The sequence below is a fragment of the Acanthaster planci genome, linkage group LG01 (genome assembly GCF_054643075.1).
Source record: "Acanthaster planci isolate LZ-2023a linkage group LG01, COTS_SCS, whole genome shotgun sequence".
Taxonomy (NCBI): domain Eukaryota; kingdom Metazoa; phylum Echinodermata; class Asteroidea; order Valvatida; family Acanthasteridae; genus Acanthaster; species Acanthaster planci.
The window spans coordinates 20,029,826-20,054,328 of record NC_141777.1 but is presented as its reverse complement, the minus strand read 5'-3'; the positions used below and the strand labels follow the sequence as shown (position 1 = coordinate 20,054,328).

Genomic DNA, 24,503 nt, shown 5'->3' with positions numbered 1-24,503 from the left:
TGTTTAGGTTTCTTGAATACCCAATTTCATATATGTGATGGACAGGAGTGGGTCCAATGTTAAACTTGCAACACTCCAATCGCTTAAGAAGAAAAAATGCAGTTCACACAATTGATGTACAGTTGGTAGAACTTGGCACTAACTGTAACAGGATGTAAAAGTGAATGAACAATGGATGATGCTTGATTGACGAAATGTTACATTTTGAAGTTCCTCAAATTCCCATGCACTTACATTTGTCATACTTCAGTTTTGTTGTGGTTCATTTTATCACAGGGACAATTCCCCGATCAGTTTGCTCTGTGCAATTTGCAACAAGCAATGCTCTGCCCAAAATTAACTATAAATATTTCATAATAAACAAGCTTACCTCCTCATCCAGTTTAAAGAGCCGGGCAAACTGCAGTGCCTCCTCAAACTTCTGCTTGTGGAGTAGACGGTGGAAGCGGGTCTCTGGCAGCGCCTCGGTCAAGCAGCGGACGCGCAGGGTGGAGATCAGATCTGTGGGCACTTGGTGATCCTCATCACTGTCATACGCCCCTTCTATGAGGAAGATGGTCTCCTGATCGTTGGAAGGGAAAGGAGGCACATCAAAAAACAAACAAACAAAATCAGTTTGACTTTTCTGCATTGTCCATTCTGCACTGGAGAATCCTCGTTCAGCCAGTTAGGTCCTAGGCACTCAATAATAGAAGATTTTAGATTTGCGATATTATGCATGCAAAATCATGCATAGTAATGACAGAAGTCATGAAGCATTCTTCTTCTACAGTACAATGCTTTCAAAACCTTTGGACTACAAGTTTCAGAGTATTTTCAAACACCGACTTTAGTGAAAATGAATCAGAAAATGGGATTCATCCATACATATATGCTTGGTCCATTCCCTTCCTTGGCCTCTCTTTGGACAATATTTACCAGGTGTGTAAACATGCTGACATGTGTCTTATTCATGAATAAGTTTTGCTATTTCTTACCTAGATTGTTGGGGAGTTTGGACACCAGTCACTTAATGTTCTCAGAATACTCCCAAACCTCTGCTGCCTTAACGAAGCATACAACATTTTTACACTCTAAAAGGAATATTGCAAAAGCATCAAGTCCAGATGGGTTGTTGGATCTGATCTGCAGCCAACCAAGGGCTCCCTGCACATAGGCGTTGGCCAAGAAATCAATATCTTCATATCACTTCTCTAATTCTGTAGGTGTTGCTGGGTAGCCCATAATATATCGGCAGAAAGACAGCAACACCCATTCACAATATGGAGCGTGTAAAGAAGTGACAAGGTTCACTTGGAAAGGGAGGTGTGGCTCAAAAGGGTAACACAACAACTCTATGGCAGCGATTAAACTGATGAGCAGGATGGTTTAATGAAGAAACTGTCTGTTTATTATACCCAGATAATTAGAAACGGGGGTAGTGACTTGCAATTGGCCAGGATACCATAGCAATCTTGGGGAAACTGTGATTTGTGAACGGAATGGTGGAGCTGAAACCAGTGATGAAGTCTTGGAAATATATGGAACAGGAAACCGTGGTAACTGGGGAATACACAGAAATAAATACTAATAAATTCACTGGAATGCACGTACATGTGCCCACTAGACGACAACATAATTGTACATGTAACGTTGCAACAATTGTCCCTGATTATGGCTAAGGTTTGTACTCTAAACTCCTCTATTTTACATACTAACACAAGAATCACTATATAATCTTATACTATAAACACTCAAGAACATATGGCTGTACTCACAATTGTCAGTAATGCACGATAAGGGCAAATTTGGAGGTATTCTGATTGGAAATGTGCTTGGTAAACCTGACTTTAGAACGGAATGTACGGTGCGAGAATGAGCAAACTACTGAGGGCGCCCTACCAACTATTGCGCGGTCAGTCGATAGTGTGGGACTTTCTTACGGCCACCCCCACATTTGGGTACTAAATGTGAAACCAAGAAAGTCTTAAGTTAGTGTTCAGTTTGTGGATGGTCCTCAGACCGGCAGTTATCCTTGTCCTTGCATTCTGGCAGACGGATCAGGTGGGCGACTGGTCTGGTGTACACTTTGTCAAGGACTCGGACCTTGGCCACTCTCACACGTCCATCAGTTCCAGGATGTGTCTCACATATCTTCCCTACTGGCCAATGAGCTCTAACCAGCTGGGGGTCGACGACCATGACTCCTGTCTCCACAGGCCAGGTCTCTAGATTCAGTCTGCCACTTTTGCCGACTCTGTAGACTGGGAAGGTAGGATTTTATGAAGTGAGCCCAGAACTGGTCAGCGAGCACCTGACTGTGGCGCCATCGTCATTGTCCCATTGATTCTTTGGAGGTGTAGACGACCTGTGGAAGGTTAGGATCTAGCCGCCCCATCAGAAGCAAGTTTGGGGTCATCGGATTAACGTCAGCAGCATCTGAAGAGACGTAACCCAAGGGTTTTGAGTTGAGAATCCCCTCGACTTCAGCTAAGACAGTTCGGAGTACTGGTTCTGTGACCGACTGGTCTCCCAAAGCAGCTCTGAGTCCAGCCTTGACCGACTTCACCTCTCTCTCCCAGGAGCCGCCGAAGTGGGGAGCATTTGGCGAGTTAAACTGGAATCGCACCTTTTGTTTGGAAAGCTGTTGGCTTAGATCTGGAGCCATGGAAGAAAAGGCAGTTCGGAGTTCTGCTTCTGCACCCTTGAAGTTGGTCCCGCAGTCAGACAGGATTTCATATGGTTTACCCCTTAGGGAGGTGAAACGGTGAAAGGCCATCAGGAATGCATCTGTGTCTAAGCTCTCCAGCAAATTCAAGTGTATGGCACATGTGGGCATGCACTTGAAGATGACTCCCCATCTCTTCTCTGTGCGTCGACCAATCTTATCTGTCATTGGCCCAAAGCAATCAACGCCCATTGAGAAGGCTGGCTTGAAGAGACGGAGACTGAAAGGGGCCAGGTCTGCCATCTTGGGAACTGATGGTTTACCATGCCACTTGCAGCAATCGTTGCACTGGCGCTGGTGCTGACGAATTGCCTCTCGGCCTCGCATTCAGCTCCAGGATGAAGGAGTCGCTGATCATAGTCTTGGATAAGAAGCTTGGTGATATGATGCTTCAGGTCAAGAATGATTGGGTGCTTAACTTCGTGGGGGAGGTCCTCTGCCTGTCGCAATCGGCCTCCCACTTTGATCAGTCCAGAGGTTTCATCATGCTTAGAGCTGAGCTGTGCTAATCTTCTCCCAGAAGGCAACTGCTTGTTCTGCATCAGAGCATGGACTTCCTGTGAGAAGCAGTCTACTTGTACCTGAAACAAAAGTTTGGTCTCGATGGCTTCTTCCCTCTTGACCAGTGTTGAAGGAGATATGTCAGCAGTTGCCGCTGCGTCATGAAGCTCCTTGAAAGCCCGGATGAGTCCATTCCAACTGCGGTACTATTCTGGGTTTGGCAACTGGAGCTCTTTCAGGTGATCGCTCTACAGAACGTTGCTCCCTTCAGTTCTACGGTGTCTTCCGGTTCGTCGACCAAGGGGTTTGCCGGCCAGCAATGAGGAAGTAAGGACAGAAAGGATGGGCCATTTCTCCATCTTTGTTCATTAGAGAGTTCAGACACGGTCTTACCCCGAGTGATGTCATCAGCAGGGTTGTTGGCTGTGTCAACATAACGCCAATTCTCTGGATTGCTCAGGGACTGTATCTCTGCTGCTCGTGTCCCAACAAACACCTTGTATCTGCAGGAGTCGGACTTCAGCCAGCGTAGTACTGTAGTAGAATCACTCCACAGGGTAATCTTCTGGATGGAAAGGGTCAACTCCTTTCTGAGCAAATCTGCGAACTGTGCACCGACCAGTGCAGCATAAAGTTCCAACCATGGGATGGAAAGTTGCCGCCTGGGAGCTACCCTGGAACATGAGAGGATGAAACTAGTATGGATGCTTCCTTTTTGACCTTCAGTGTGCAGGTAGGCGACCGAGCCATAGACTCTTTCTGAGGCATCACTGAAGATGTGGACTTCTCAGTTGGTCGTCTCGGTATCAACTTGGTGACATGCTAAAGGTCAAATCCGTCAGATCTGGCAGCAGCTGGCAGATCTGCCACCATTGAGGGGATATTGCTTGCCCATTGGCGAATGTTGAAGCCACCTGTTGCAAGCAGTGTGCGTATCTTCATGACCAGTTCTTTAGCTGCTTTGGCAGACTGTCCAGGCAGTTGTCTACGTAAAAGGATTGTTGGACAGCACGTGCGACCTCTTTGTTGCCCTTCTGGTGGTAGAGTGTATGCCTTTGCAGGGCAAATGAAGCGCAGCAGGGGCTACAGGTTGTGCCGAACGGAAGAACCTGCCACTCATAGACATCAGGCTTAGATGCTCTGTCCATGTTCCGCCACATGAATCTCAAGAGGGGCTTGTCAGCTTGTAGGAGACGTATCTGGTAGAACAATGCTTGGATATCCCCAGATATTGTCAAGGGGTGCTGCCTAAATCTGAGGAGGACTCCAAGGAAGGATACTCCATACTTGGGTCCGGGTAGGAGATGGATGTTCAGCACCTGTCCATCATGTTCGAATGAGCAGTTGAACACCAAACGTGGCTTACCGCTGGTTTCAACAATGCGATGTGGAAAGTACCACGACTCCTCAGTCTGCTGGGCTTCTGCATCACTAAGGATTCTCACGTAGCCTGTATCAAGTAGCTTCTGGATTTGCTCTTTATGGATCCTAGCAAGGTCAGGCTGTTTTTGGAGTTGTCTCTCTGTATGCTTCAGGTTTGGGAAACCTGCTTCTTTGCCAGCATGGAAGTGGGTTCCATCATTCCTGCGCATAAGGGGTGTGGCATAGCGCAGAACTCATCCTTCTTCAATGCGAACTGTTTTTGCTTCAAGCAGTTTCACAGCATACTGGTCCTGCTTGGAACGGGTTACAATCTTCTCACTAGTGTAAGGGATCACATTGGCCTTCCACAATCTCTCAACTTGCTGCATAAGGTCATGGTTCTCTTGACAAATGGTAATCTTGAAGCACTTCTGCTCACTGTTCCTTCAGGACTCCAGCCGGTCCCTGAAGTGTCCAACCCACTTTGGTGCATGCAACCACTGGTGCTCCACTGGGGCCAAATTTCACAGGTTGCTGTGGGGTGATTAGGTCAGAGTAGTCAGAGCCAATCAGGATCGAGGGAGTTGCGTTGTTGATCAGAGGCGGTGCAACTCCACGTAAGTGGGACCAATGCTTCTGAAGAGCTGTACCTGGATAGGTATATTCTGACAGGCGTAAACTGTCAGCGGTGAAAGCTCCTTTTATGTTGTACCTGGTGTCGGGATGTTCCCTCGTGGACACTTGGAGCTTGACCGATTGTCCTTCACATTGGAAAGACAGTTGTTGAACTGTCGATAGGAGAATATAGTCTTTCTTCGCAGTGGGGTTCAGTTGCTGGACTGCATGGTTGAGCACCGTTGTTCTCATGGACCCATCGTCAAGCACAGCATATGTTTCAAGTTTGCCAGCCGGACCATTGAGAGTGATTGGAATGACCTTTAACATGACATTATGGGGACGCAGGGGCCGGTCTAGGTAAATCATCCGAGTCGTCACTCCAACAGTATAGATTCTGCTTGCTCCTAACTGAATGGCATCATGCAGTACAGTCAAGTGGATCTCCTTGCAGGTGTTGCGTAGTTTTCTCAATGTACACTGCTCAGGTTTATGGGTGTGCCCACATTTCCAGCATATGGACTTTTCCTTCAGCCATTCGATTATTTGCTGGTTATTGAGCACCCTGAATTCAGTACAACCATTCAAGCAGTGGTCATGGTTGTTGCAGTGTGGACAGAAGACTTTACGTTTGTCCTTTGATGGTGACTGTTGTGAAGGTAGCTTTCCCGTCTGTCATCAGCCATGAAAACAGCGGTAGGCTGATTCCCTTTTTTGTGGGGAAATTTGTCTTTCCTCTCTTGTCTGGGGTTATCTTCTTTGTAGACTGTTGCTGCTTGACCAGCAATCCGCTTTTACTCGTGACTGCACTTGCAACAAGTCAGCAAGATGGTTTAGGGTATGGGTTTGGTCGGAGCCTGCTTTCAGAATGCCCCGATTGATGCAGTGTTCCACGAATCTATCACGATATCCTGTTGGTAGTTTGCAGATCAGTCGGTCCACATGGGAAACGCACTTGAGTTCATAGCCATTTTCTCCTTCTAGGGAGCAAAGCATTCCAACCAGTGACTGGACTGAAAGCGCAAAGTCGTCGAAGGCTACGTGGTCTCCAAACTTGACAAAAGGCATGTTCATGATCATGCCTATCTCATTCTGGACCAGCTGACGTGGTTGACCGTACTTGTCTTTGAGGGCTCGGAGTGCTGCTGAATATGGTTTTTGGTCATGCATATATGCCTCAGCCAACTTCAGTATATTGCCCCCCAGACGCCCAAGCAGAATCTGATATTTATACTGCTAGGTGAGGTGTGGATGAACATTAACAAGATTGTCCAGGGCCATATTTAGGAGTGCAAAGTCACGTTCCTTGCGGGTGGTGAAGTGTGGTAAGGTTGGACGGGGCACACCATAAGATGAAGTGATCAATAGTTCTGTCATGTTCCGCATGACTGGTGAAGCTGGGTGCGATGGTGGGGTGACAAGTGGCTTCCCTGCTACTGGTGGCACACTGGGGATTGGTGGTGCAGGGTTCAGAACTGCATCTGGCGAAGGAGACATGCCACCCAGGGGGTGAGAGGCTATGGCTGGTCTTGCTGGTAGCTGAGATTCAGGTAGTGAAGCACGCTGAAATGAAGAAGTCACAGGTGTGGTAACTACTGTAGTGGTAGACACGGTTGGGTAACCCTTACTGCAAGTGGCAGGTAACTTGGCATGGGCCTCCATGGGTGTGGGTTGTGCCCTTTGTTCTGCAGACACGACGGAAAAATTTGGTTGAGGTTGCGGGGGTTGAGGCATGAATGGTGACGGAGGGTGGAATGTCAGCATGTGGAATGGCTGCCCAACAACTGGTGGTGCAATATGGATTGATGGTGCAGGATTCAGAGCTTCACCTGGTGATGGAAACATACCACCCAGGGGAAAAGAGGCTATGGCCGATGTAGATGGTAACTGACATTCAGGCCTTGCAGCATGCTGAGGTGAAAAGGTCACAGATGTGCTAGCTACAGAGGTGGTAAATGTCATTGGGTGACTTTCACTGCGTATGGCAGGTGACTTGGCATGGGCCTCGTTGGGTGTGGATTGTGCCCTTTCTTCTGGGGACACAGTGGAAACCTCTGGTTGAAGTGTCTGTGGCTGAGGCAAGGTGTCACCTGACTGCTGCAAAGTTTCACCGGTCATGAACGTAATAAGTTGGGCTTTCTGTAGCTCATGCTCAGCTTCTCTCAGTCGTCTTCTCCTGGAGAGCTGTGTATTCAGCTGTTCTCGCTGGCGCTGGGCCTCTCTTTCAATTTTCTCCGCTCGTCTTCTAGCTGCAAGTGCCTCTTCTTCAGCAGCTATCCGTGCCTCATATGCAGCGTCATAAAATCTCCTCAACTCATCGTCAAGTTGGCTCTATTCCTCAAGCTGACGTTTCATCTCCTCCAGATGTTGTCTTTTCTTCTGTTCTTCCAGCCTGGCTTCCTGAGCACTGCTCAGTGTAATTGACAAATGGTGACTTGACGCTATAGAGCCTTTATCTGAGTAGGAATCCAATTTGTGCTCATTCTTGTCAACTCTGGACTTGGACTGGGTATTGTAGCTGACAACAAAGTCATCAAGATGCCCCGGAATCCTTCTTTCCCTTCTGGGACGGACATCATATGTTGATGCCGTCTCTTGCAGTTCTTTGTTTCCTTGCTCTAGATCATCCATAGGTCGCTGTGTGAGTGTCGGGCTCGAAGGACCATGTGAAGAAGTGACAAGGTTCACTTGGAAAGGGAGGCGTGGCTCAAAAGGGTGACACAAAAACTCTATATCAGCGATTAAACTGATGAGCAGGATGGTTTAATGAAGAAACTGTATGTTTATTATACCCAGATAATTAGAAACAGGGGGTAGTGACTTGCAATTGGCCAGGATACCATAGCAATCTCGGGGAAACTGTGATTTGTGAACGGAATGGTGGAGCTGAAACCAGTAATGAAGTCTTGGAAATATATGGAACAGGAAACCGTGGTAACTGGGGAATAAACAGAAATAAATACTAATAAATTCACTGGAATGCACGTACATGTGCCCACTAGATGACATCACAATTGTACATGTAACGTTGCAACAATTGTCCCCGATTAAGGCTAAGGTTTGTACTCTAAACTCCTATTTTACATACCAACACAAGAATCACTATATGATCTTATACTATAAACACTCAAGAACATATGGCTGTACTCACAATTGTCAGTAACGTACGGTAAGGGCAAATTTGGAGGTATTCTGATTGGAAATGTGCTTGGTAAACCTGACTTTAGAACGGAATGTACGGTGCAAGGATGAGCAAACTACTGAGGGCGCCCTACCAACTATTGCGCGATCAGTCGACAGTGTGGGACTTTCTTACAAAGCGGGTTCTCCAATGGTAAACTGCTAGAAGTAGTTCATGTTTATCCACTGTTGGTGACAACTCTGGTCTTGTACTGACAGATAAATCCTCTGTACTCCGGGGATTGCCTTTCAACTTTTGAAACTTTTTGAAACGGTTGACAATATCTGCATGATCTGTATCACCCTCCTGAAGGTCACTTGAGCTGTATTTCACACTTGATCCTTCTGCTTTATGCTCCCTGTTTCTGTTGAGTTTGAGATAGTTTCCTCTGCTTTAGTGTCAGGCTGTTTTATATCATGAAGGAGAGCCTGTTGGGCTTTATCCGGGTACTTGCTGGTTCACCAGAATCCGAAACTGGTGTTTGGGGTTGAGACTTGGCTAAGCTTAAGCCAACATGATGAATGATGACACTAAAACAATACTCTGGCACAGCAGGATTGAAAGCGAGACCCAATGGTGAGGATGGTTTAGAAGTAAGAAGGGCTAAGTACTCAGCTTTGTCACGTTGCTCGCTCTGCTGTAGTTCATCCAGAATTGTTTCTTCCACAATTACTCTAATTCAGTCCTGAGTTCAAGCTCTTCTTTCTGCTTGAGTCTCAACTCTTTCTTTCTTTCTGGCTTCAAACTCGAGTCTTTCCTCCTTGAATTTGCCTTTCTCTTTGGACTGCCCTGGTTTGTGTCAATAGCTTAACCTTGCTTCTGATGCTCCATTGCTCTTGGTATTGATAGGGGACTGGAAATACAGCTCCCGGCAGAACAAGAAGTACATGTGACCTCACTGACCTCGCACCATCCCTGTCAAGTATGCTAGTGTGGTACACTAGCCTCTGATCCAGCATGGCTTAAAGCCCTTAAAACTGATAACATCAGTCTGTAGCTACATGTAGGCTTCCACTATAGGTTGCAAATCTTCTGTAACCAGTGTCGAGTATTCACCATGGTGAAATCAACCTTCGTATTCCTGGAGCCAACTTGGGTGCTTAGCTCTGACTGCCTCCAAATCTGGTGGAAGTTCTAATAGCAATGGTTGGATGCCTTCCTTCATTTCCGTGAAAGCCTGGACACTCTCACACAGACTCTCCATAACTTACATGTACTTGACCTTGGAGGGTGTGCCCAGAGTTGTGTCCTTGGCTTCCATTACCATCAAGGGCTTCCATCACTGTGCTCACATTTTTCACTGTTCATCTCGAGTATATTGTCTTTTACTGGCAATTGACTGGGTTTTTCAGAGTTGACTCTGGTTTCTCTCAGTGTTGGCTCTGACATAATTTGCTGTTGACAACAATTTATCCATCCATGAATTGGAAGGTCATAGAGAGCTACAAGTAGGAAGAATTTATGCCAGAGTGAAGAAAACATTTCAGCTTTTTTTGACAAGTTTTTTGTTTGATATGCCTAAGGATTGTAAGATACATTGTTCCAAATCTGTTGGAAGTCGTTCCTTCCAAGATAAGGCCAAATGTGCAACTAGATCCAAAGACGCCATGCTCCACACCGGCTCCTCATCCTCTTTGCTCCATACTACTGAGATCAATGTCCAATGCCTCACTTGAGCATTCCTTCACCGCTACCGGTCTGGCCTCAATGCCCGCATCCAACACAGTGCTGTCTCTGGAGACATTAATGGCTTGTACAGTGGTATTAAAAAGGCAAATGGTCCTACCTAAGGAAAAGCGCTCTGTTATTCTCAGCTTCTGGCTTGCCCCTGACTGACTCACCAGCACAACTTGACCGTTGGGAAGATATCACTTCACCTCTCTGATGGCCAGTGATGTTGACTTTGAAGTGTGCCTTGAGGCATTACACTATCTGTCACAATTTCCAATCCTGCATGATCTTGATAGCAAAATCTATCTGGCTGCAGTGAACCGTTCCAGCAGTGAACCGTTCCATCAGTGGACTCAAAAACAAAAAGGCCATGGTGTAGATGGTATCCCCCGAAGTTCTGAAGTGTGGTGACCCCCTGCTCTAGCAGACCCAAAAGAGGCAAATATAATCAATCCTTACAAAAACAAAGGTAGCAGACAAGATTGCCACAACCACAGAGGCATCTCACTATTGGTACAGTAAGCAAGGTCCTCGCCCCCATACTTCTTCCCAGATTGCAGATCACTGCCAACAGAAATTATCCTCAGAGTCAGTGTTGGTTCTGTATATGTCGCTCCACTGTGGACTTGGTTTTCTTCCCGAGACAGCTACAGAAACTATATAAAGCAACAACACCTGTTCTTTTTTATTTTCATAAACTTGACAAAGGCTTTTGTGTACCACTCTATTCCCCGGAGCTCAGGAAAAGCTTTTAAATCTCTATTACGTCCGAGCCAGGTCCAAAGACAGACATGTCCTCATCCATGAAGTCCTGTTATGTTGTATTATGTTGTCACATTTGAAGCCTTATCACCACTCCACTATTTCTAGACAGCTCAGGGATGTTATGTCACTGGCAGGATAGGTACTGTTATCTTTAAGGCACACTCGACAAGAAACGCCTCTGTATCTGCTGCAGTCCATGCTGATGTTTCCACTGCAGACATTCTAAAAAAACAGCTGACTAGGTTCACCAGAATCCGAAACTGATGTTTGGGGTTAAAACTTGGCTGAGCTCAAGCCAACATGCTGAATGATGACACAAAAACAATACTCTGGCACAGCAGGATTGAAAGCGAGACCCAATGGTGAGGAAGGTTTAGAAGTAAGAAGAGCTAAGGTAATCAGCTCTGTCACGTTGCTCGCTCTAATGTAGTTCATCCAGAATTGTTTCTTCCACAATTACTCTTATTCAGTCCTGAGTTCAAGCTCTTCTTTCTGCTTGAGTCTCAACTCTTTCTTTCTTTCTGGCTTTAAACTCGAGTCTTTCCTCCTTGAATTTGCCTTTCTCTTTGGACTGCCCTGGTTTGTGTCAATAGCTTAACCTTGCTTCTGATGCTCCATTGCTCTTGGTATTGATAGGGGACTGGAAATACAGCTCCTGGCAGAACGAGAAGTACATGTGACCTCACTGACCTCGCACCATACCTGTCAAGTATGCTAGTGTGGTACACTAGCCTCTGATCCAGCATGGCTTAAAGCCTTTAAAACTGATAACATCAGTCTGCAGCTACATGTAAGCTTCCACTATAGTTTGCAAATCTTCTGTAACCAGTGTCGAGTATTCACCATGGTGAAATCAACCTTTGCATTCCTGGAGCCAACTTGGGTGCTTAGCTCTGACTGCCTCCAAATCTGGTGGAAGTTCTAATAGCAATGGTTGGATGCCTTCCTTCTTTTCCGTGACAGCCTGGACACTCTCACACAGACTCTCCATAACTTCCATGTACTTGACCTTGGAGGGTGTGCCCAGAGTTGTGTCCTTGGCTTCCATTACCATCAAGGGCTTCCATCACTGTGCTCACATTTTTCACTGTTCATCTCGAGTATATTGTCTTACTGGCAATTGACTGGCTTTTTCAGAGTTGACTCTGGTTTCTCTCAGTGTTGGCTCTGACATAATTTGCTGTTGACAACAATTTATCCATCCATGAATTGGAAGGTCATAGAGAGCTACAAGTAGGAAGAATTTATGCCAGAGTGAAGAAAACATTTCAGCTTTTTTGACAAGTTTTTTGTTTGATATGCCTAAGGATTGTAAGATACATTGTTCCAAATCTGTTGGAAGTCGTTCCTTCCAAGATAAGGCCAAATGTGCAGCTAGATCCAAAGACGCCATGCTCCACACCGGCTCCTCACCCTCTTTGCTCCATACTACTGAGATCAATGTCCAACGCCTCACTCAAGCATTCCTTCACTGCTACCGGTCTGGCCTCAATGCCCGCATCCAACACAGTGCTGTCTCTGGAGACATTAATGGCTTGTACAGTGGTATTAAAAAGGCAAATGGTCCTACCTAAGGAAAAGCGCTCTGTTATTCTCAGCTTCTGGCTTGCCCCTGACTGACTCACCAGCACAACTTGACCGTTGGGAAGATATCACTTCACCTCTCTGATGGCCAGTGATGTTGACTTTGAAGTGTGCCTTGAGGCATTACACTATCTGTCACTATTTCCAATCATGCATGATCTTGATAGCAAAATCTATCTGGCTGCAGTGAACCCTTCCAGCAGTGAACCGTTCCATCAGTGGACTCAAAAACAAAAAGGCCCTGGTGTAGATGGTCTCCCCCCGAAGTTCTGAAGTGTGGTGACCCCCTGCTCTAGCAGACCCAAAAGAGGCAAATACAATCAATCGTTACAAAAACAAAGGTAGCAGACAAGATTGCCACAACCACAGAGGCATCTCACTATTGGTACAGTCAGCAAGGTCCTCGCCCCCATACTTCTGCCCAGATTGCAGATCACTGCCAACAGAAATTATCCTCAGAGTCAGTGTTGGTTCTGTATATGTCGCTCCACTGTGGACTTGGTTTTCTTCCCGAGACAGCTACAGAAACTAAATAAAGCAACAACACCTGTTCTTTTTTATTTTCATAAACTTGACAAAGGCTTTTGTGTACCACTCTATTCCCCGAAGCTCAGGAAAAGCTTTTAAATCTGTATTACGTCCGAGCCAGGTCCAAAGACAGACATGTCCTCATCCATGAAGTCCTGTTATGTTGTATTATGTTGTCACATTTGAAGCCTTATCACCACTCCACTATTTCTAGACAGCTCAGGGATGTTATGTCACTGACAGGATAGGTACTGTTATCTTTAAGGCACACTTGACAAGAAACGCCTCTGTATCTGCTGCAGTCCATGCTGGTGTTTCCACTGCAGACATTCTAAAAAAACAGCTGACTAGGTTCACCAGAATCCAAAACTGGTGTTTGGGGTTAAAACTTGAGCTCAAGCCAACATGCTGAATGATGACACAAAAAAAATACTCTGGCACAGCAGGATTGAAAGCGAGACCCAATGGTGAGGATGGTTTAGAAGTAAGAAGGGCTAAGTACTCAGCTTTGTCACGTTGCTCGCTCTGCTGTAGTTCATCCAGAATTGTTTCTTCCACAATTACTCTAATTCAGTCCTGAGTTCAAGCTCTTCTTTCTGCTTGAGTCTCAACTCTTTCTTTCTTTCTGGCTTCAAACTCGAGTCTTTCCTCCTTGAATTTGCCTTTCTCTTTGGAATGCCCTGGTTTGTTTTAATAGCTTAACCTTGCTTTTGATGCTCCATTGCTCTTGGTATTGATAGGGGACTGGAAATACAGCTCCCGGCAGAACGAAAAGTACATGTGACCTCACTGATCTCGCACCATCCCTATCAAGTATGCCAGTGTGGTACACTAGCCACTGGTCCAGCATGGCTTAAAGCCCTTAAAACTGATAACATCAGTCTGTAGCTACATGTAGGCTTCCACTATAGGTTGCAAATCTTCTGTAACCAGTGTCGAGTATTCACCATGGTGAAATCAACCTTTGTATTCCTGGAGCCAACTTGGGTGCTTAGCTCTGACTGCCTCCAAACAAATCTGGTGGAAGTTCTCATAGCAATGGTTGGATGCCTTCCTTCATTTCCGTGACAGCCTGGACACTCTCACACAGACTCTCCATAACTGACATGTACTTGACCTTGGAGGGTGTGCCCAGAGTTGTGTCCTTGGCTTCCATTACCAGCAGGGGCTTCCATCACTGTGCTCACATTTTTCACTGTTCATCTCGAGTATATTGTCTTTTACTGGCAATTGACTGGGTTTTTCAGCATTGACTCTGGTTTCTCTCAGTGTTGGCTCTGACATAATTTGCTGTTGACAACAATTTTAACCATCCATGAATTGGAAGGTCATAGAGAGCTACAAGTAGGAAGAATTTATGCCAGAGTGAAGACAACATTTCAGCTTTTTTGACAAGTTTTTTGTTTGATATGCCTAAGGATTGTAAGATACATTGTTCCAAATCTGTTGCAAGTTGTTCCTTCCAAGATAAGGCCAAATGTGCAGCTAGATCCAAAGACGCCATGCTCCACACCGGCTCCTCATCCTCTGTGCTCCATACTACTGAGATCAATGTCCAATGCCTCACTCAAGCATTCCTTCACTGCTACCGGTCTGGCCTCAATGCCCGCATCCAACACAGTGCTGTCTCTGGAGACATTAATGGCTTGTACAGTGGTATTAAAAAGGCAAATGGTCCTACCTAAGGAAAAGCGCTCTGTTATTCTCAGCTTCTGGCTTGCCCCTGACTGACTCACCAGCACAACTTGACCGTTGGGAAGATATCACTTCACCTCTCTGATGGCCAGTGATGTTGACTTTGAAGTGTGCCTTGAGGCATTACACTATCTGTCACAATTTCCAATCCTGCATGATCTTGATAGCAAAATCTATCTGGCTGCAGTGAACCCTTCCAGCAGTGAACCGTTCCATCAGTGGACTCAAAAACAAAAAGGCCCTGGTGTAGATGGTCTCCCCCCGAAGTTCTGAAGTGTGGTGACCCCCTGCTCTAGCAGACCCAAAAGAGGCAAATACAATCAATCGTTACAAAAACAAAGGTAGCAGACAAGATTGCCACAACCACAGAGGCATCTCACTATTGGTACAGTCAGCAAGGTCCTCGCCCCCATACTTCTTCCCAGATTGCAGAACGAAAAGTACATGTGACCTCACTGATCTCGCACCATCCCTGTCAAGTATGCTAGTGTGGTACACTACCCACTGATCAAGCATGGCTAAAAGCCCTGCTGCAGTCCGTGCTGGTGCTTCCACTGCAGACATTCTAAAAAACAGCTGACTAGAGTTCAGTAAGAACTTTTGCCAGATTCTACTGCAGAATGTCTTCTGCTAGCGAGTTGGGAAAGGCAGTGTTAGCATTGACACTGTAGCGCCATAACATCTATGGAGGTTAGTCTAATTGAAATTGTGTAACATAATTCCCCAATTACATTTAAAAAGGAATTTACCTTCAATATAGTTGTAATGGGAATTCTTTTACTAATGAAGGACAAACTCAGATTCCCTCCCCTTGACTTTGATCCAAGTGTCTAACAGAATGTGGGTGTTGGTGCGAAAGGGCATTCTTTGGCATCGTCGTGGGAAATTTGCATATTTAGGAGCTTCAAAGGGTGGTCAGACTACGCCACAAGAGACAAAACTGAAGTGTCAAGTCTATCCTTCATTGTTAATATAATCACAATAACATTGCCAAGTGAGTGCCTTTTTGTAAGGGACTGTGTTAATGCTATTGCCACAATCCTCATATCCAAGAAAGAGAAGCCCCTTTGTTGACTGGTTATGAATAATTATCCATCCAAAAATAGACAGTAACAGACAATTACAATTTGTAGATTCAGTTAACAAAGCACTTCTGTGTGTCTGTTTCCAAATTGGCAAATGTTGAAATGTGCAAGTGCAGCTGGTGGATCACACTGGCTTATTAGGACAATGTAATGAGGATTTGTAGCAGCAAAGAAGGATGTTATTTCAATTCACTTTTTTAACTTATTTTGCACCAACATTTGTATGAGAGGTATTTCCAACTTCTCTTTTTAACAGCATAAACTAAAGTGGATTGCTTATAATGCACTTCTACACCTTCTTCTCCATTGCTTATATCCAATTCAAAACTGAAAACTGTTGAAACATTTTTCTGATTTTACTCTGTATTTGTTTGCTAATGTGTGACCCACAAATTTAAAACTTATGTACCTCAGCCTAATGTAATGCACAAATTGGTAGCATATGGAAGGGCAGATTTTATTGGTAGCATATGGAAGGGCAAAATCTGAAAGATGAAAAGCACAAAAGCGGCGTAGTCACCTGATTGGGCAGCACCTCAGCTAGCGTTGTGTAGCCACTCACTGTCAGCGTGTAGGTGCACTGCAGGCCAGGCAGAGTGAAGACTTTTAGATAACAGTCTGGTTCTGGCCTGGTCAGGAGGACCAGCTGCAGCTGGGCCTGCTCTGCGTTTGTGTTACTGTCAAGAAAAAAAAAACATTTGCTTTCCCAGTTTGGTCTTCCTCAGATTCCTGCACTCATTAACAATCATAGTATCCGCTATCCTGCAAGCCTTGAAGCATCTAACCTCTCAGTAATCAGGCACTTGTAGTTTAGTTACCAAACTTTTGGGCCTCAACATCAATGTGGAGTTTCGCTTGACTATGAACGTGTTTCAACATCCTCCGTGTTACAAGAAATCACTGCATGTTTTAACATGTCATAAGGCGTGAAGTGGTTGATGCCTGGCTGTAGTCGTTTTACTCACGATGTATTTGACTACTTCGCGTACAACGGACTGAAAAATCTATGACATCAATCAGTTACCTGCCCTTTTCACCGGTGTTGACAGAGTTGAAATTCATCAACAGAAAGTCTTGCACTGCCAAGTCCGGCCAGAAGGAGATCATCAGGAGCGAACGCAAGTCCCAAGCACTGAGCGTATGCTGGAGATGAAGAGACAAATGTGAACTGTGTGATACGAACCCCTCACAGGATAGTCAATTCCATCACGTGTCATCGCCAAGCCCCCGCAAGTCCATCACAATTCATCCATTCTTTACCCGAGCCACACTGGGATGGAGGTTATTGTTCACACCGTTACTTGTGACTAGCATTGTGGAAATGTTTGACTTGACTTAGATGGACTCGACTACAGGAAAGCACTTTACACACAGTTTGCCTTGTTTTTCTCAAGGGCTCTTGGACACCGTTGAAAAGGTATGCCTTTGTTTGTGTGGACCACTGAACAAAAGAGATCTACACGGTGAAAGTAAAGAAGATGTGTTGCCTTACCCAGGTTCACACAAAGTTCCCCACTGTGTGAAAAATGTGAACAGTTTAAAGGGATTTCTGTGTAAGGGCCTTCTCTTGCAATCAGCAAGGTCACATGCCAACTTGAAGTGCACGAGAATGTCAATCACTGTGTGGACCAATGAAGAAAAAAATGTCCACACAGTGCAGTAGCAAAGACCTTGTGTGAACCTGCCCTAATCCATGCCAGGTTTTCCCCTTTCTGAAAAACAGGTTTAGGGGCATTGTAGAGTTAAGGTTATCCATCACACTATGAAAAGAAACAGTTGAGGAAATCACCATCAAAAATCTAGCCCCAAAGAGTGTTCACAGTTCAAGAAAAATTAGTACTTTCAACGGGTTTTTCTCAACTGCACGAAAACAAAGGCACGTCCACACTAGGTATGTAACGCTGATGTGTATGCATTGAAGGTGTTCAAACTGGTGTGACACCCAGGTGCTTTTGCCTTTGGAAATGCAACCCTGGCTCACTCTTTTGCAGACTTTAACACCAGATGATACTCACACTGTCATCAAGCAGAAACAGAAATTTGCCATTTCCGCTGACACGACACTTTTCCACGCCTCCACCTGTTTGGGGTAAAGTGTAAAATGGTGAGAGATAAATCTGCAGCTCACATCTCAGAGAGAAGAGATAAGGTGATCATGTGTGACTGTTTGTAACTTTGGGTACAAATGCTCTTGCAGCTTTGGCATTTGTGACAAACTTGGGCTAAATTCGTACAAAGAATAAACATTGTTTCCAGGGTACAAACTGCCAACAAAAGATGGGCTGAATGTGGTTCAGTGTGTCCACGCTATTCTGCAGTTTTATAATGCTCTTACCATCAAAGAAGTCACTGCCAATCTGCTGGATGAGGTCTACAGCCTTGTTTCGTCGGGACCACAGGCCAACAACTGCCTCTCCATAGCCCTAGAATAGCATAAAGAATCATCACAAGATTTGTAATGCGTGAGAAAACAAGACGTACATTTTATAAAGTTCCAATTTAGCTTTACACGTCAACCAGGAGAAAAAAGTCTGCATCTTATGAACGAAAAACTTGAACTTTTAAAGCCATAATGCACTACCATTCCAATCAAGGTATAGCTACTTACAAAACATACTTACAAACCATACATACCAGTATCTATATACACAATGTTTAAGAGCAAACAAATATGTTAGAATTTGAGGGCTTCTCAAAATTCTACTTTTGACTTTGTTTTTGCCACATTAATTCAGGTTTTCCCCAAAAGTCTTCTGTTCTTGAAAGCCAATGATGATCACAGTTTGAACTTACACAAGTGACAATGATTGTTTTCCCCATGGAGTTCGCTGTGGTGAAGAAGCTGACAGAACCAGAATGGGCCAAGCCTGTATCTAGACTTTCCATGCAGATACTAGCCTGTAACTGGATAATTCAATTAAAAAAAAAATGCTCAAAAATGTACATTAACATCACCTGGATCTGTACAATCTGAAAGGAGAGCCCACCCTTTTCCATTTTGATGTAACCAATGCTAATGCAAAAGAAACAGCACTTTAACTATCCTCTCCTACTTCTATTGTCATGTTGTTAGTCTTTAGAAAGATAGGAAATTGATGAGCTGCAATTCTGAGAGGGGGCAAGCACTGATTTTTAATTAATTGCTAAATCAATTTCAACATACCTCTTTGGCCAGCTGCAGATCTCTTGCCTCGATGGCTAAAAGGCAAAATAACAATCATCACTGAGAGGACACGGTTTCCACATACAAATATCTAGATTGGCTTATGTGTTTAGGGGTATTTGGGGAACTGGGTATCCACTGTCGTTACAGAACATTTTCCGATTTTCACCTGACTGTTGAGATGATCATGGCGAAAAGAGTTTTCACCCAATGTTGCAAGGATAGACTTTTAAAATAAAACATCAAAGGGTTTGTCATTTTGTATTGTAAATTCAAGACACTCATTAAAAAAAACAGCAAACGTTGTCATGCAAGTAACAAAAACAGCTTGCCCATAAAACTAACCAATTTTATTGGATATCATAGTAATTTAACTGTACAATATTGCTTGCCACCTATGATTAATAGAATTGGTGCTAGTGTGCTTTCATGAACTTAAATACAAAGCAAAACAAACACCTCAGCAACATTCTTTCTTTTTTATGTAACTTTTTTTAACGGATACCCAACCAAAAAAAAAAACCATAACTGGGCAGAGACACCGGCAGACGAGTAGCTAAGTACACGAGCACAGGCCTACAAATATTAACATGTTCAAACTTGAAATTAAACACTGACAGACATGCTGCATCATTTCTCAGTGCTAGTACTGTATACATGGAAATCAATTTTCCTCAATACAGTGTGGTGCCTGACGGTACAGACTAATCCGACCAGATATCAATACTTGCAACGGCAGCACACTTTAGAACATGTTGCTTGTATTCTTATTAAATTGAGACATGTGCGCATACTGTCAAGTCACAACACCCTACTGAGATTGGTTGAAGAGGCTTGTAATGCATGCAAAGCACTCGTGCACGAGTGTGGTTCTATTTAAATGGATTATAATTCTGCTCACCAGATTAGTGAATATTGAACCCCTTTGACTGGTAAACTTTAATACAACGATATTGTATGATCTACTTTTCCCCCTTGTTTTTTGCACTGTGAGATTATGGGGATAATAAAATGCGGCTGCTTTTGGGTAGTATTACGTTTCAGTGTACCTTCATTGAGTTTTTCCAAGTTGATGTTGGAGAATCTGAAAAGTTGTCCGTCCGCCCGGAGAATGAGAAGATCATGGACAGCTGCATAAAAGAAACCGAAAACAATAAGTTGCATTCGGAGGTGGAAAAGTAAAGCAGCAGCTTCTTCCCGGTATCTCTGGAGTGCTTTTGTCTCACTTGATCAAGCTGGGAATCCGAAACAATGGAATGTATCACAAATCATATAAGGGAGAAAGAGTTTGGCATCACCAGGAAAGCAGTCCATATTTACTTTAAGACACCCAACCCATTAGATTTACCATGTTTTGCAAAGTTTTGTTCAATAATTTTGCTTCATTTTTTGGTTCAAACACCCCTCTCAACACTTTATGGTACATTCCTCTCTCCATCAGCTGTAAACAATCTCTTTACAGAGACTGATGTGCGCGGCATGTACCGAGAGCAGATAGCCTGCTGGTGCTTTATCTACCATTTAAGACAGGCAACATGGTGGTCTCTCAACCTATTGGAATGGGCAAACTGTTTTAGGAATTTATGAATACTAACTAAACCTAACCAAATCCAAAAAAACTTTGAAACAGATTTCACGCCAGTCACACTCAATGTATTCATGAACCTCCCCCCCAACTAATCACTTGTCTGTACCTGCATCTTTGCCTGGTGAGAACATCATCTGTAAGAAACACTTCTTGTCAACTGTTTCACTTCCAGATTTCAACACCTAAAGACAAGAAATTGAAATCCTTCATGATTATGCATGTAGTTGAAAATTCAAAATTTGAATTCATATTTGGCATTAGTTTAAGTTTACTTAAACAGAAACTAAACTTTTTGTAAGAACTTTTCCAAAGACTGACTTGTACTACTACCAAAAACGCACAGAAACTTAGTGTTGGTGGTACTTCAAAAATGTTTTCAATTAAGCTTCAGTTTTTTGCTACGACAAAGTAGAAGTGAGGCTGGAAAAAAATGCTTTTTAAACAGAGTAATTTATAGCAACCTTTCTTATTCCCCAAACTTATACATCAAGAAAAATTTGCCACAGGATGAGAGTACTCATGACTACTGATGGGTTTTTTAGATGTACATGTAAGATGGAATATCCTGACAGGACGTGCCCTCAGACATTTAAAGGATACGTGTACATGTACTTGTAAGCTGTGTTTTTCATTCTACAGTCTAACAAAAGCACAGTACTACAAAACACACCTGCGAAAACAGGACTTGCTTGAGCTCAACATCCACAAAGTGAATGGAACCACTGCGTTCAGCAACCACTAGGAAGAGCGAGTCTGTGCTCCACGTGACAACATCAACATCAGATTCTGCACAAGATATGCCATAGAAGTCAAAGCAACAAATGTATTTATTAATACGCGGCATTCCAACATCCCCACGGAGAGTCTCCTGACTCGGCATTCAGAATTTAAGATTGAAATGCCCATCAATTTTCACCCAGTACATCTCTACTTTCGTGGTGTTTGTTACATTTCTCAGCACTTCTGTTAGCTACATCAGGTAATATGCATGTACAGTGTACATGAATGCACAGTAATACGCAATGCAGGATGGAATTGAATAGGCGGCCCTTTTTGCTTACTGCCTAAAATGCAGAACGCCAAGGTTGTGTGGAAGCAATCAGGCTACAGCAACAAGCAAATGTAGAGTGAGGATATCTACCGTGCACCATGTACACAAGTACAGTGTGGATAGTTACATGAAAGAATCTGTCTTTCATGAACAGAAAAATTTTAAGTCACATCAGCTTTCCCACTTTAACATTACCACATCCAAATGCACCTGAGAGAGCCAGGTAATTGATCAGCAGAGATACTCAAAGGGCCAAGAAAGGTGCTGTTAGGTTTAAAAATAAGATTTTACATGACATTTACATATGTTCACCTTGCACATGAGCCATATACCTATGATTTGCTCATTTAATTGTTTAATTTCAGGTGGTAAGAGTTCCATATACCTACACATCAAATGATACCCTGTTCACAAATCTTTAGAGACTAATGTGAAACATTCAAAATGTTTCTGAAGTGTTCCAAAATTTCCCCGTTAAATTTAACTTTTTAGGACATGTTATCACTTCCCAACTTGGCTGATATGCAGGGGAAAATGAGTGATGTCCAAAAATGGAGATTTGCCCATTTCAGGCATCAGTTGCAGGGCGTTAGTTATTTATACAGTAGACTGGAGGCTGCCGAGGAGAGAGAAGATGAATTAATTGGCAAAAGTGTAAGATAGAAATGCTCACCAAAGCTTAGTGTACTGATGAATTTCTGGCAGGCTTCATCAAAAAGTGAAACCTGACTCCCGGCCACCACACAGAATCCTTCCGGGGCGCATGCCGCATAGACATGAGGGTTACACTCTACCTGGAGTACAAATGTAAAATCATGGAAATGTTAGGGTACTTTCATCACAATTAAATCCCTATTTCAACAGAAACTTTGTGTATAGGCAGCTGTGTAATAAAATTTCCCAGGAGTTTTTTTTGTGTTACAAAAATGTGCACTGAAAAACTCAAAATTGTAAAGCGGCACAGCACCAAATGTTTGCATTGTAGGTGAGCCGCAATTTGTGAATATAGGAATGAAAACCTGGCCAATCAAAAAAAAAAGGGTTAAAATGCTGTCCATTTTTGCCAGTTTTTTCTTTTCATTTTTCTTTCGGGTTACTGCCGGCCAAACTTTTGTTTTCCACTGCTCCCTTCCAATGTAAATATTTCCTACAAGTAAACCCGCCAGTCCCAATTCTTCCATTTTTATCACACTTCTGATTTCGCTTACACTAGGTTAGGATTTATGATCATTATTTATAACAACTTTGTGAATTAAACCTTCTGTTACATGCCTAACTAGCCACCTGATTAACGACAAGTTAAATAAAAGACATGTACATGTACATATGCACATGTTTCTATCACTAAGTGAACATCTGAATATCTGATAAGTCCAGTGCTCCTTTTCAAAACACTAGTATTAGTTCTTTCTGCACAGGAATTGGTCATGCAATAATAAGGATTGGGCCATTACCCCTGTTCCCATGGGAACACATGATTCCAAGTAGGAATTACAAACAGCTGATGTTCTAGAATAAGCAGTCGAGTTCTCAATGGAACTTTTTATTAGTGATGTACATGTACATGTACACGCACACTTATGTGGTGCACTTTGAATTTTTGCCTCCAGAGTCTACTGACCAAATGTTTTTACTTCAAATTCCACAAGAGGTGATATTTAACCAAACTCCTGATATTCTGATTCATAAATTTTGATTTTAAGAACCCACTCCAATGCTCCAAATTTGATCTCGGCCTCATTTTCAAATCTTTTTCCAAAGTACATAATGAACTCTTATAAAAGGCATCCAAACATACAAAACAATTTTCAAACAAAATTGTAGTTGGGTATTTAAGCATAACCAAGTGGACTGACGTTTTTTAACATGTTCAACAAAGAGTTTTGGCAACGCTGTACGAGGAAATTCAAGTGAACATGAAGCGTGCCATGTCAGCCAGTCAGGGGATATTCTATTACACTGCATACGTACACATATCCTTCTATATTATATGTAATGAAATGCTCCCAAAGGTTTCAAAGATCTGATTTTTTAATGGAAAAAAATCCATATATGGACGCCAGTAATTATTCCCTACAGCGACCCATGGGCCGTCAGGAAGCAAAAATATGTCCAGAAAAGTTCAATTTAGGAGGGAGAATACCAAGGTATATTAGAAATTTTCAGACCAGTCTCAAAATAAAAACAGTGGACAGATGCACGGATGTCAAGTGGCATCTGCATATGGAACTCTTTCCTTTTTAACAAAAGCTGAAGATAGAGTGCACTCTTTCAAACCATAGGGCCTAGAGCAAGTTCCTTGCTCTATGTTCAAACTTGCAGGTTCTATGGTCGACACAGATACCTACTGCATGCGTGTATTTCACATGTAGCCTACACCTACATGATGAAGCACAAATAATTAACAGCACCATCCACGTGCCATGTCATTTTACAAACCTTACCTCTCCCCTTGGTGAGATGGTAGCCAGAGTGTCCACCTGAAAGAGGGAGGACCCTGACTCCTGGCGGGGGCCAAAATTAGCTGTCTCATCTCCCCCAATGCCCGCTTCAACGTCATCCCACGACATGCCTTCAGCCTTTAGGGAAAGAAACAAAGCCTTAGTGAAGTGAAGACAAAACAAACCACTGGTCATACCAGTGGTTGTGATGATACAGTATAGTAAGTGAGTTACTCAGTAAGTAGGGCCTAAGTCCCTTAAGAATTTTCTAAGTATTTCCCAACAACATTAGTAAATGTTTCTCAGTCCAGAATTCGTGTCTTTCCAGCATTTCTGTAATGACTGACTTTTATTGAGATGATATACGATGAGAAAAGTGGAGTCAGGATGCAACATTTTAGCCAAATGCTCTTCTTCGGACAGAAACCTATGGAAGTTACAGACCTTTTCACAAATAGATGTACGTGAACAGCCTACACTGCTACATGTACTGTACGTAGCTCTTGGGCGTGAGCACGTACTAGTACATGTACTGTACGTACTGTTAGTTGTACTATCACTAGTAT

General features: G+C 43.6%; 1 protein-coding gene across 1 annotated transcript in view; it reads right to left on the bottom strand.

The window, feature by feature from the left end:
- The window catches only part of LOC110982888 (kinetochore-associated protein 1-like), a 125,446-nt gene extending 100,943 nt beyond the window's left edge, over positions 1-24,503 (bottom strand). The window contains exons 1-13 of the mRNA XM_087135478.1: positions 24,382-24,503; positions 23,941-24,075; positions 22,170-22,290; positions 21,116-21,231; positions 20,552-20,627; positions 19,907-19,987; positions 18,858-18,892; positions 18,488-18,598; positions 18,030-18,117; positions 17,710-17,774; positions 16,719-16,837; positions 16,215-16,371; positions 371-562 (exon numbers count right to left, since the gene is read on the bottom strand). Coding sequence (XP_086991604.1) covers positions 371-562; positions 16,215-16,371; positions 16,719-16,837; positions 17,710-17,774; positions 18,030-18,117; positions 18,488-18,598; positions 18,858-18,892; positions 19,907-19,987; positions 20,552-20,627; positions 21,116-21,231; positions 22,170-22,290; positions 23,941-24,066 — 1,287 coding nt within the window. The 5' untranslated portion in view covers positions 24,067-24,075; positions 24,382-24,503. The remainder of the gene's footprint in view (positions 1-370; positions 563-16,214; positions 16,372-16,718; positions 16,838-17,709; positions 17,775-18,029; positions 18,118-18,487; positions 18,599-18,857; positions 18,893-19,906; positions 19,988-20,551; positions 20,628-21,115; positions 21,232-22,169; positions 22,291-23,940; positions 24,076-24,381) is intronic.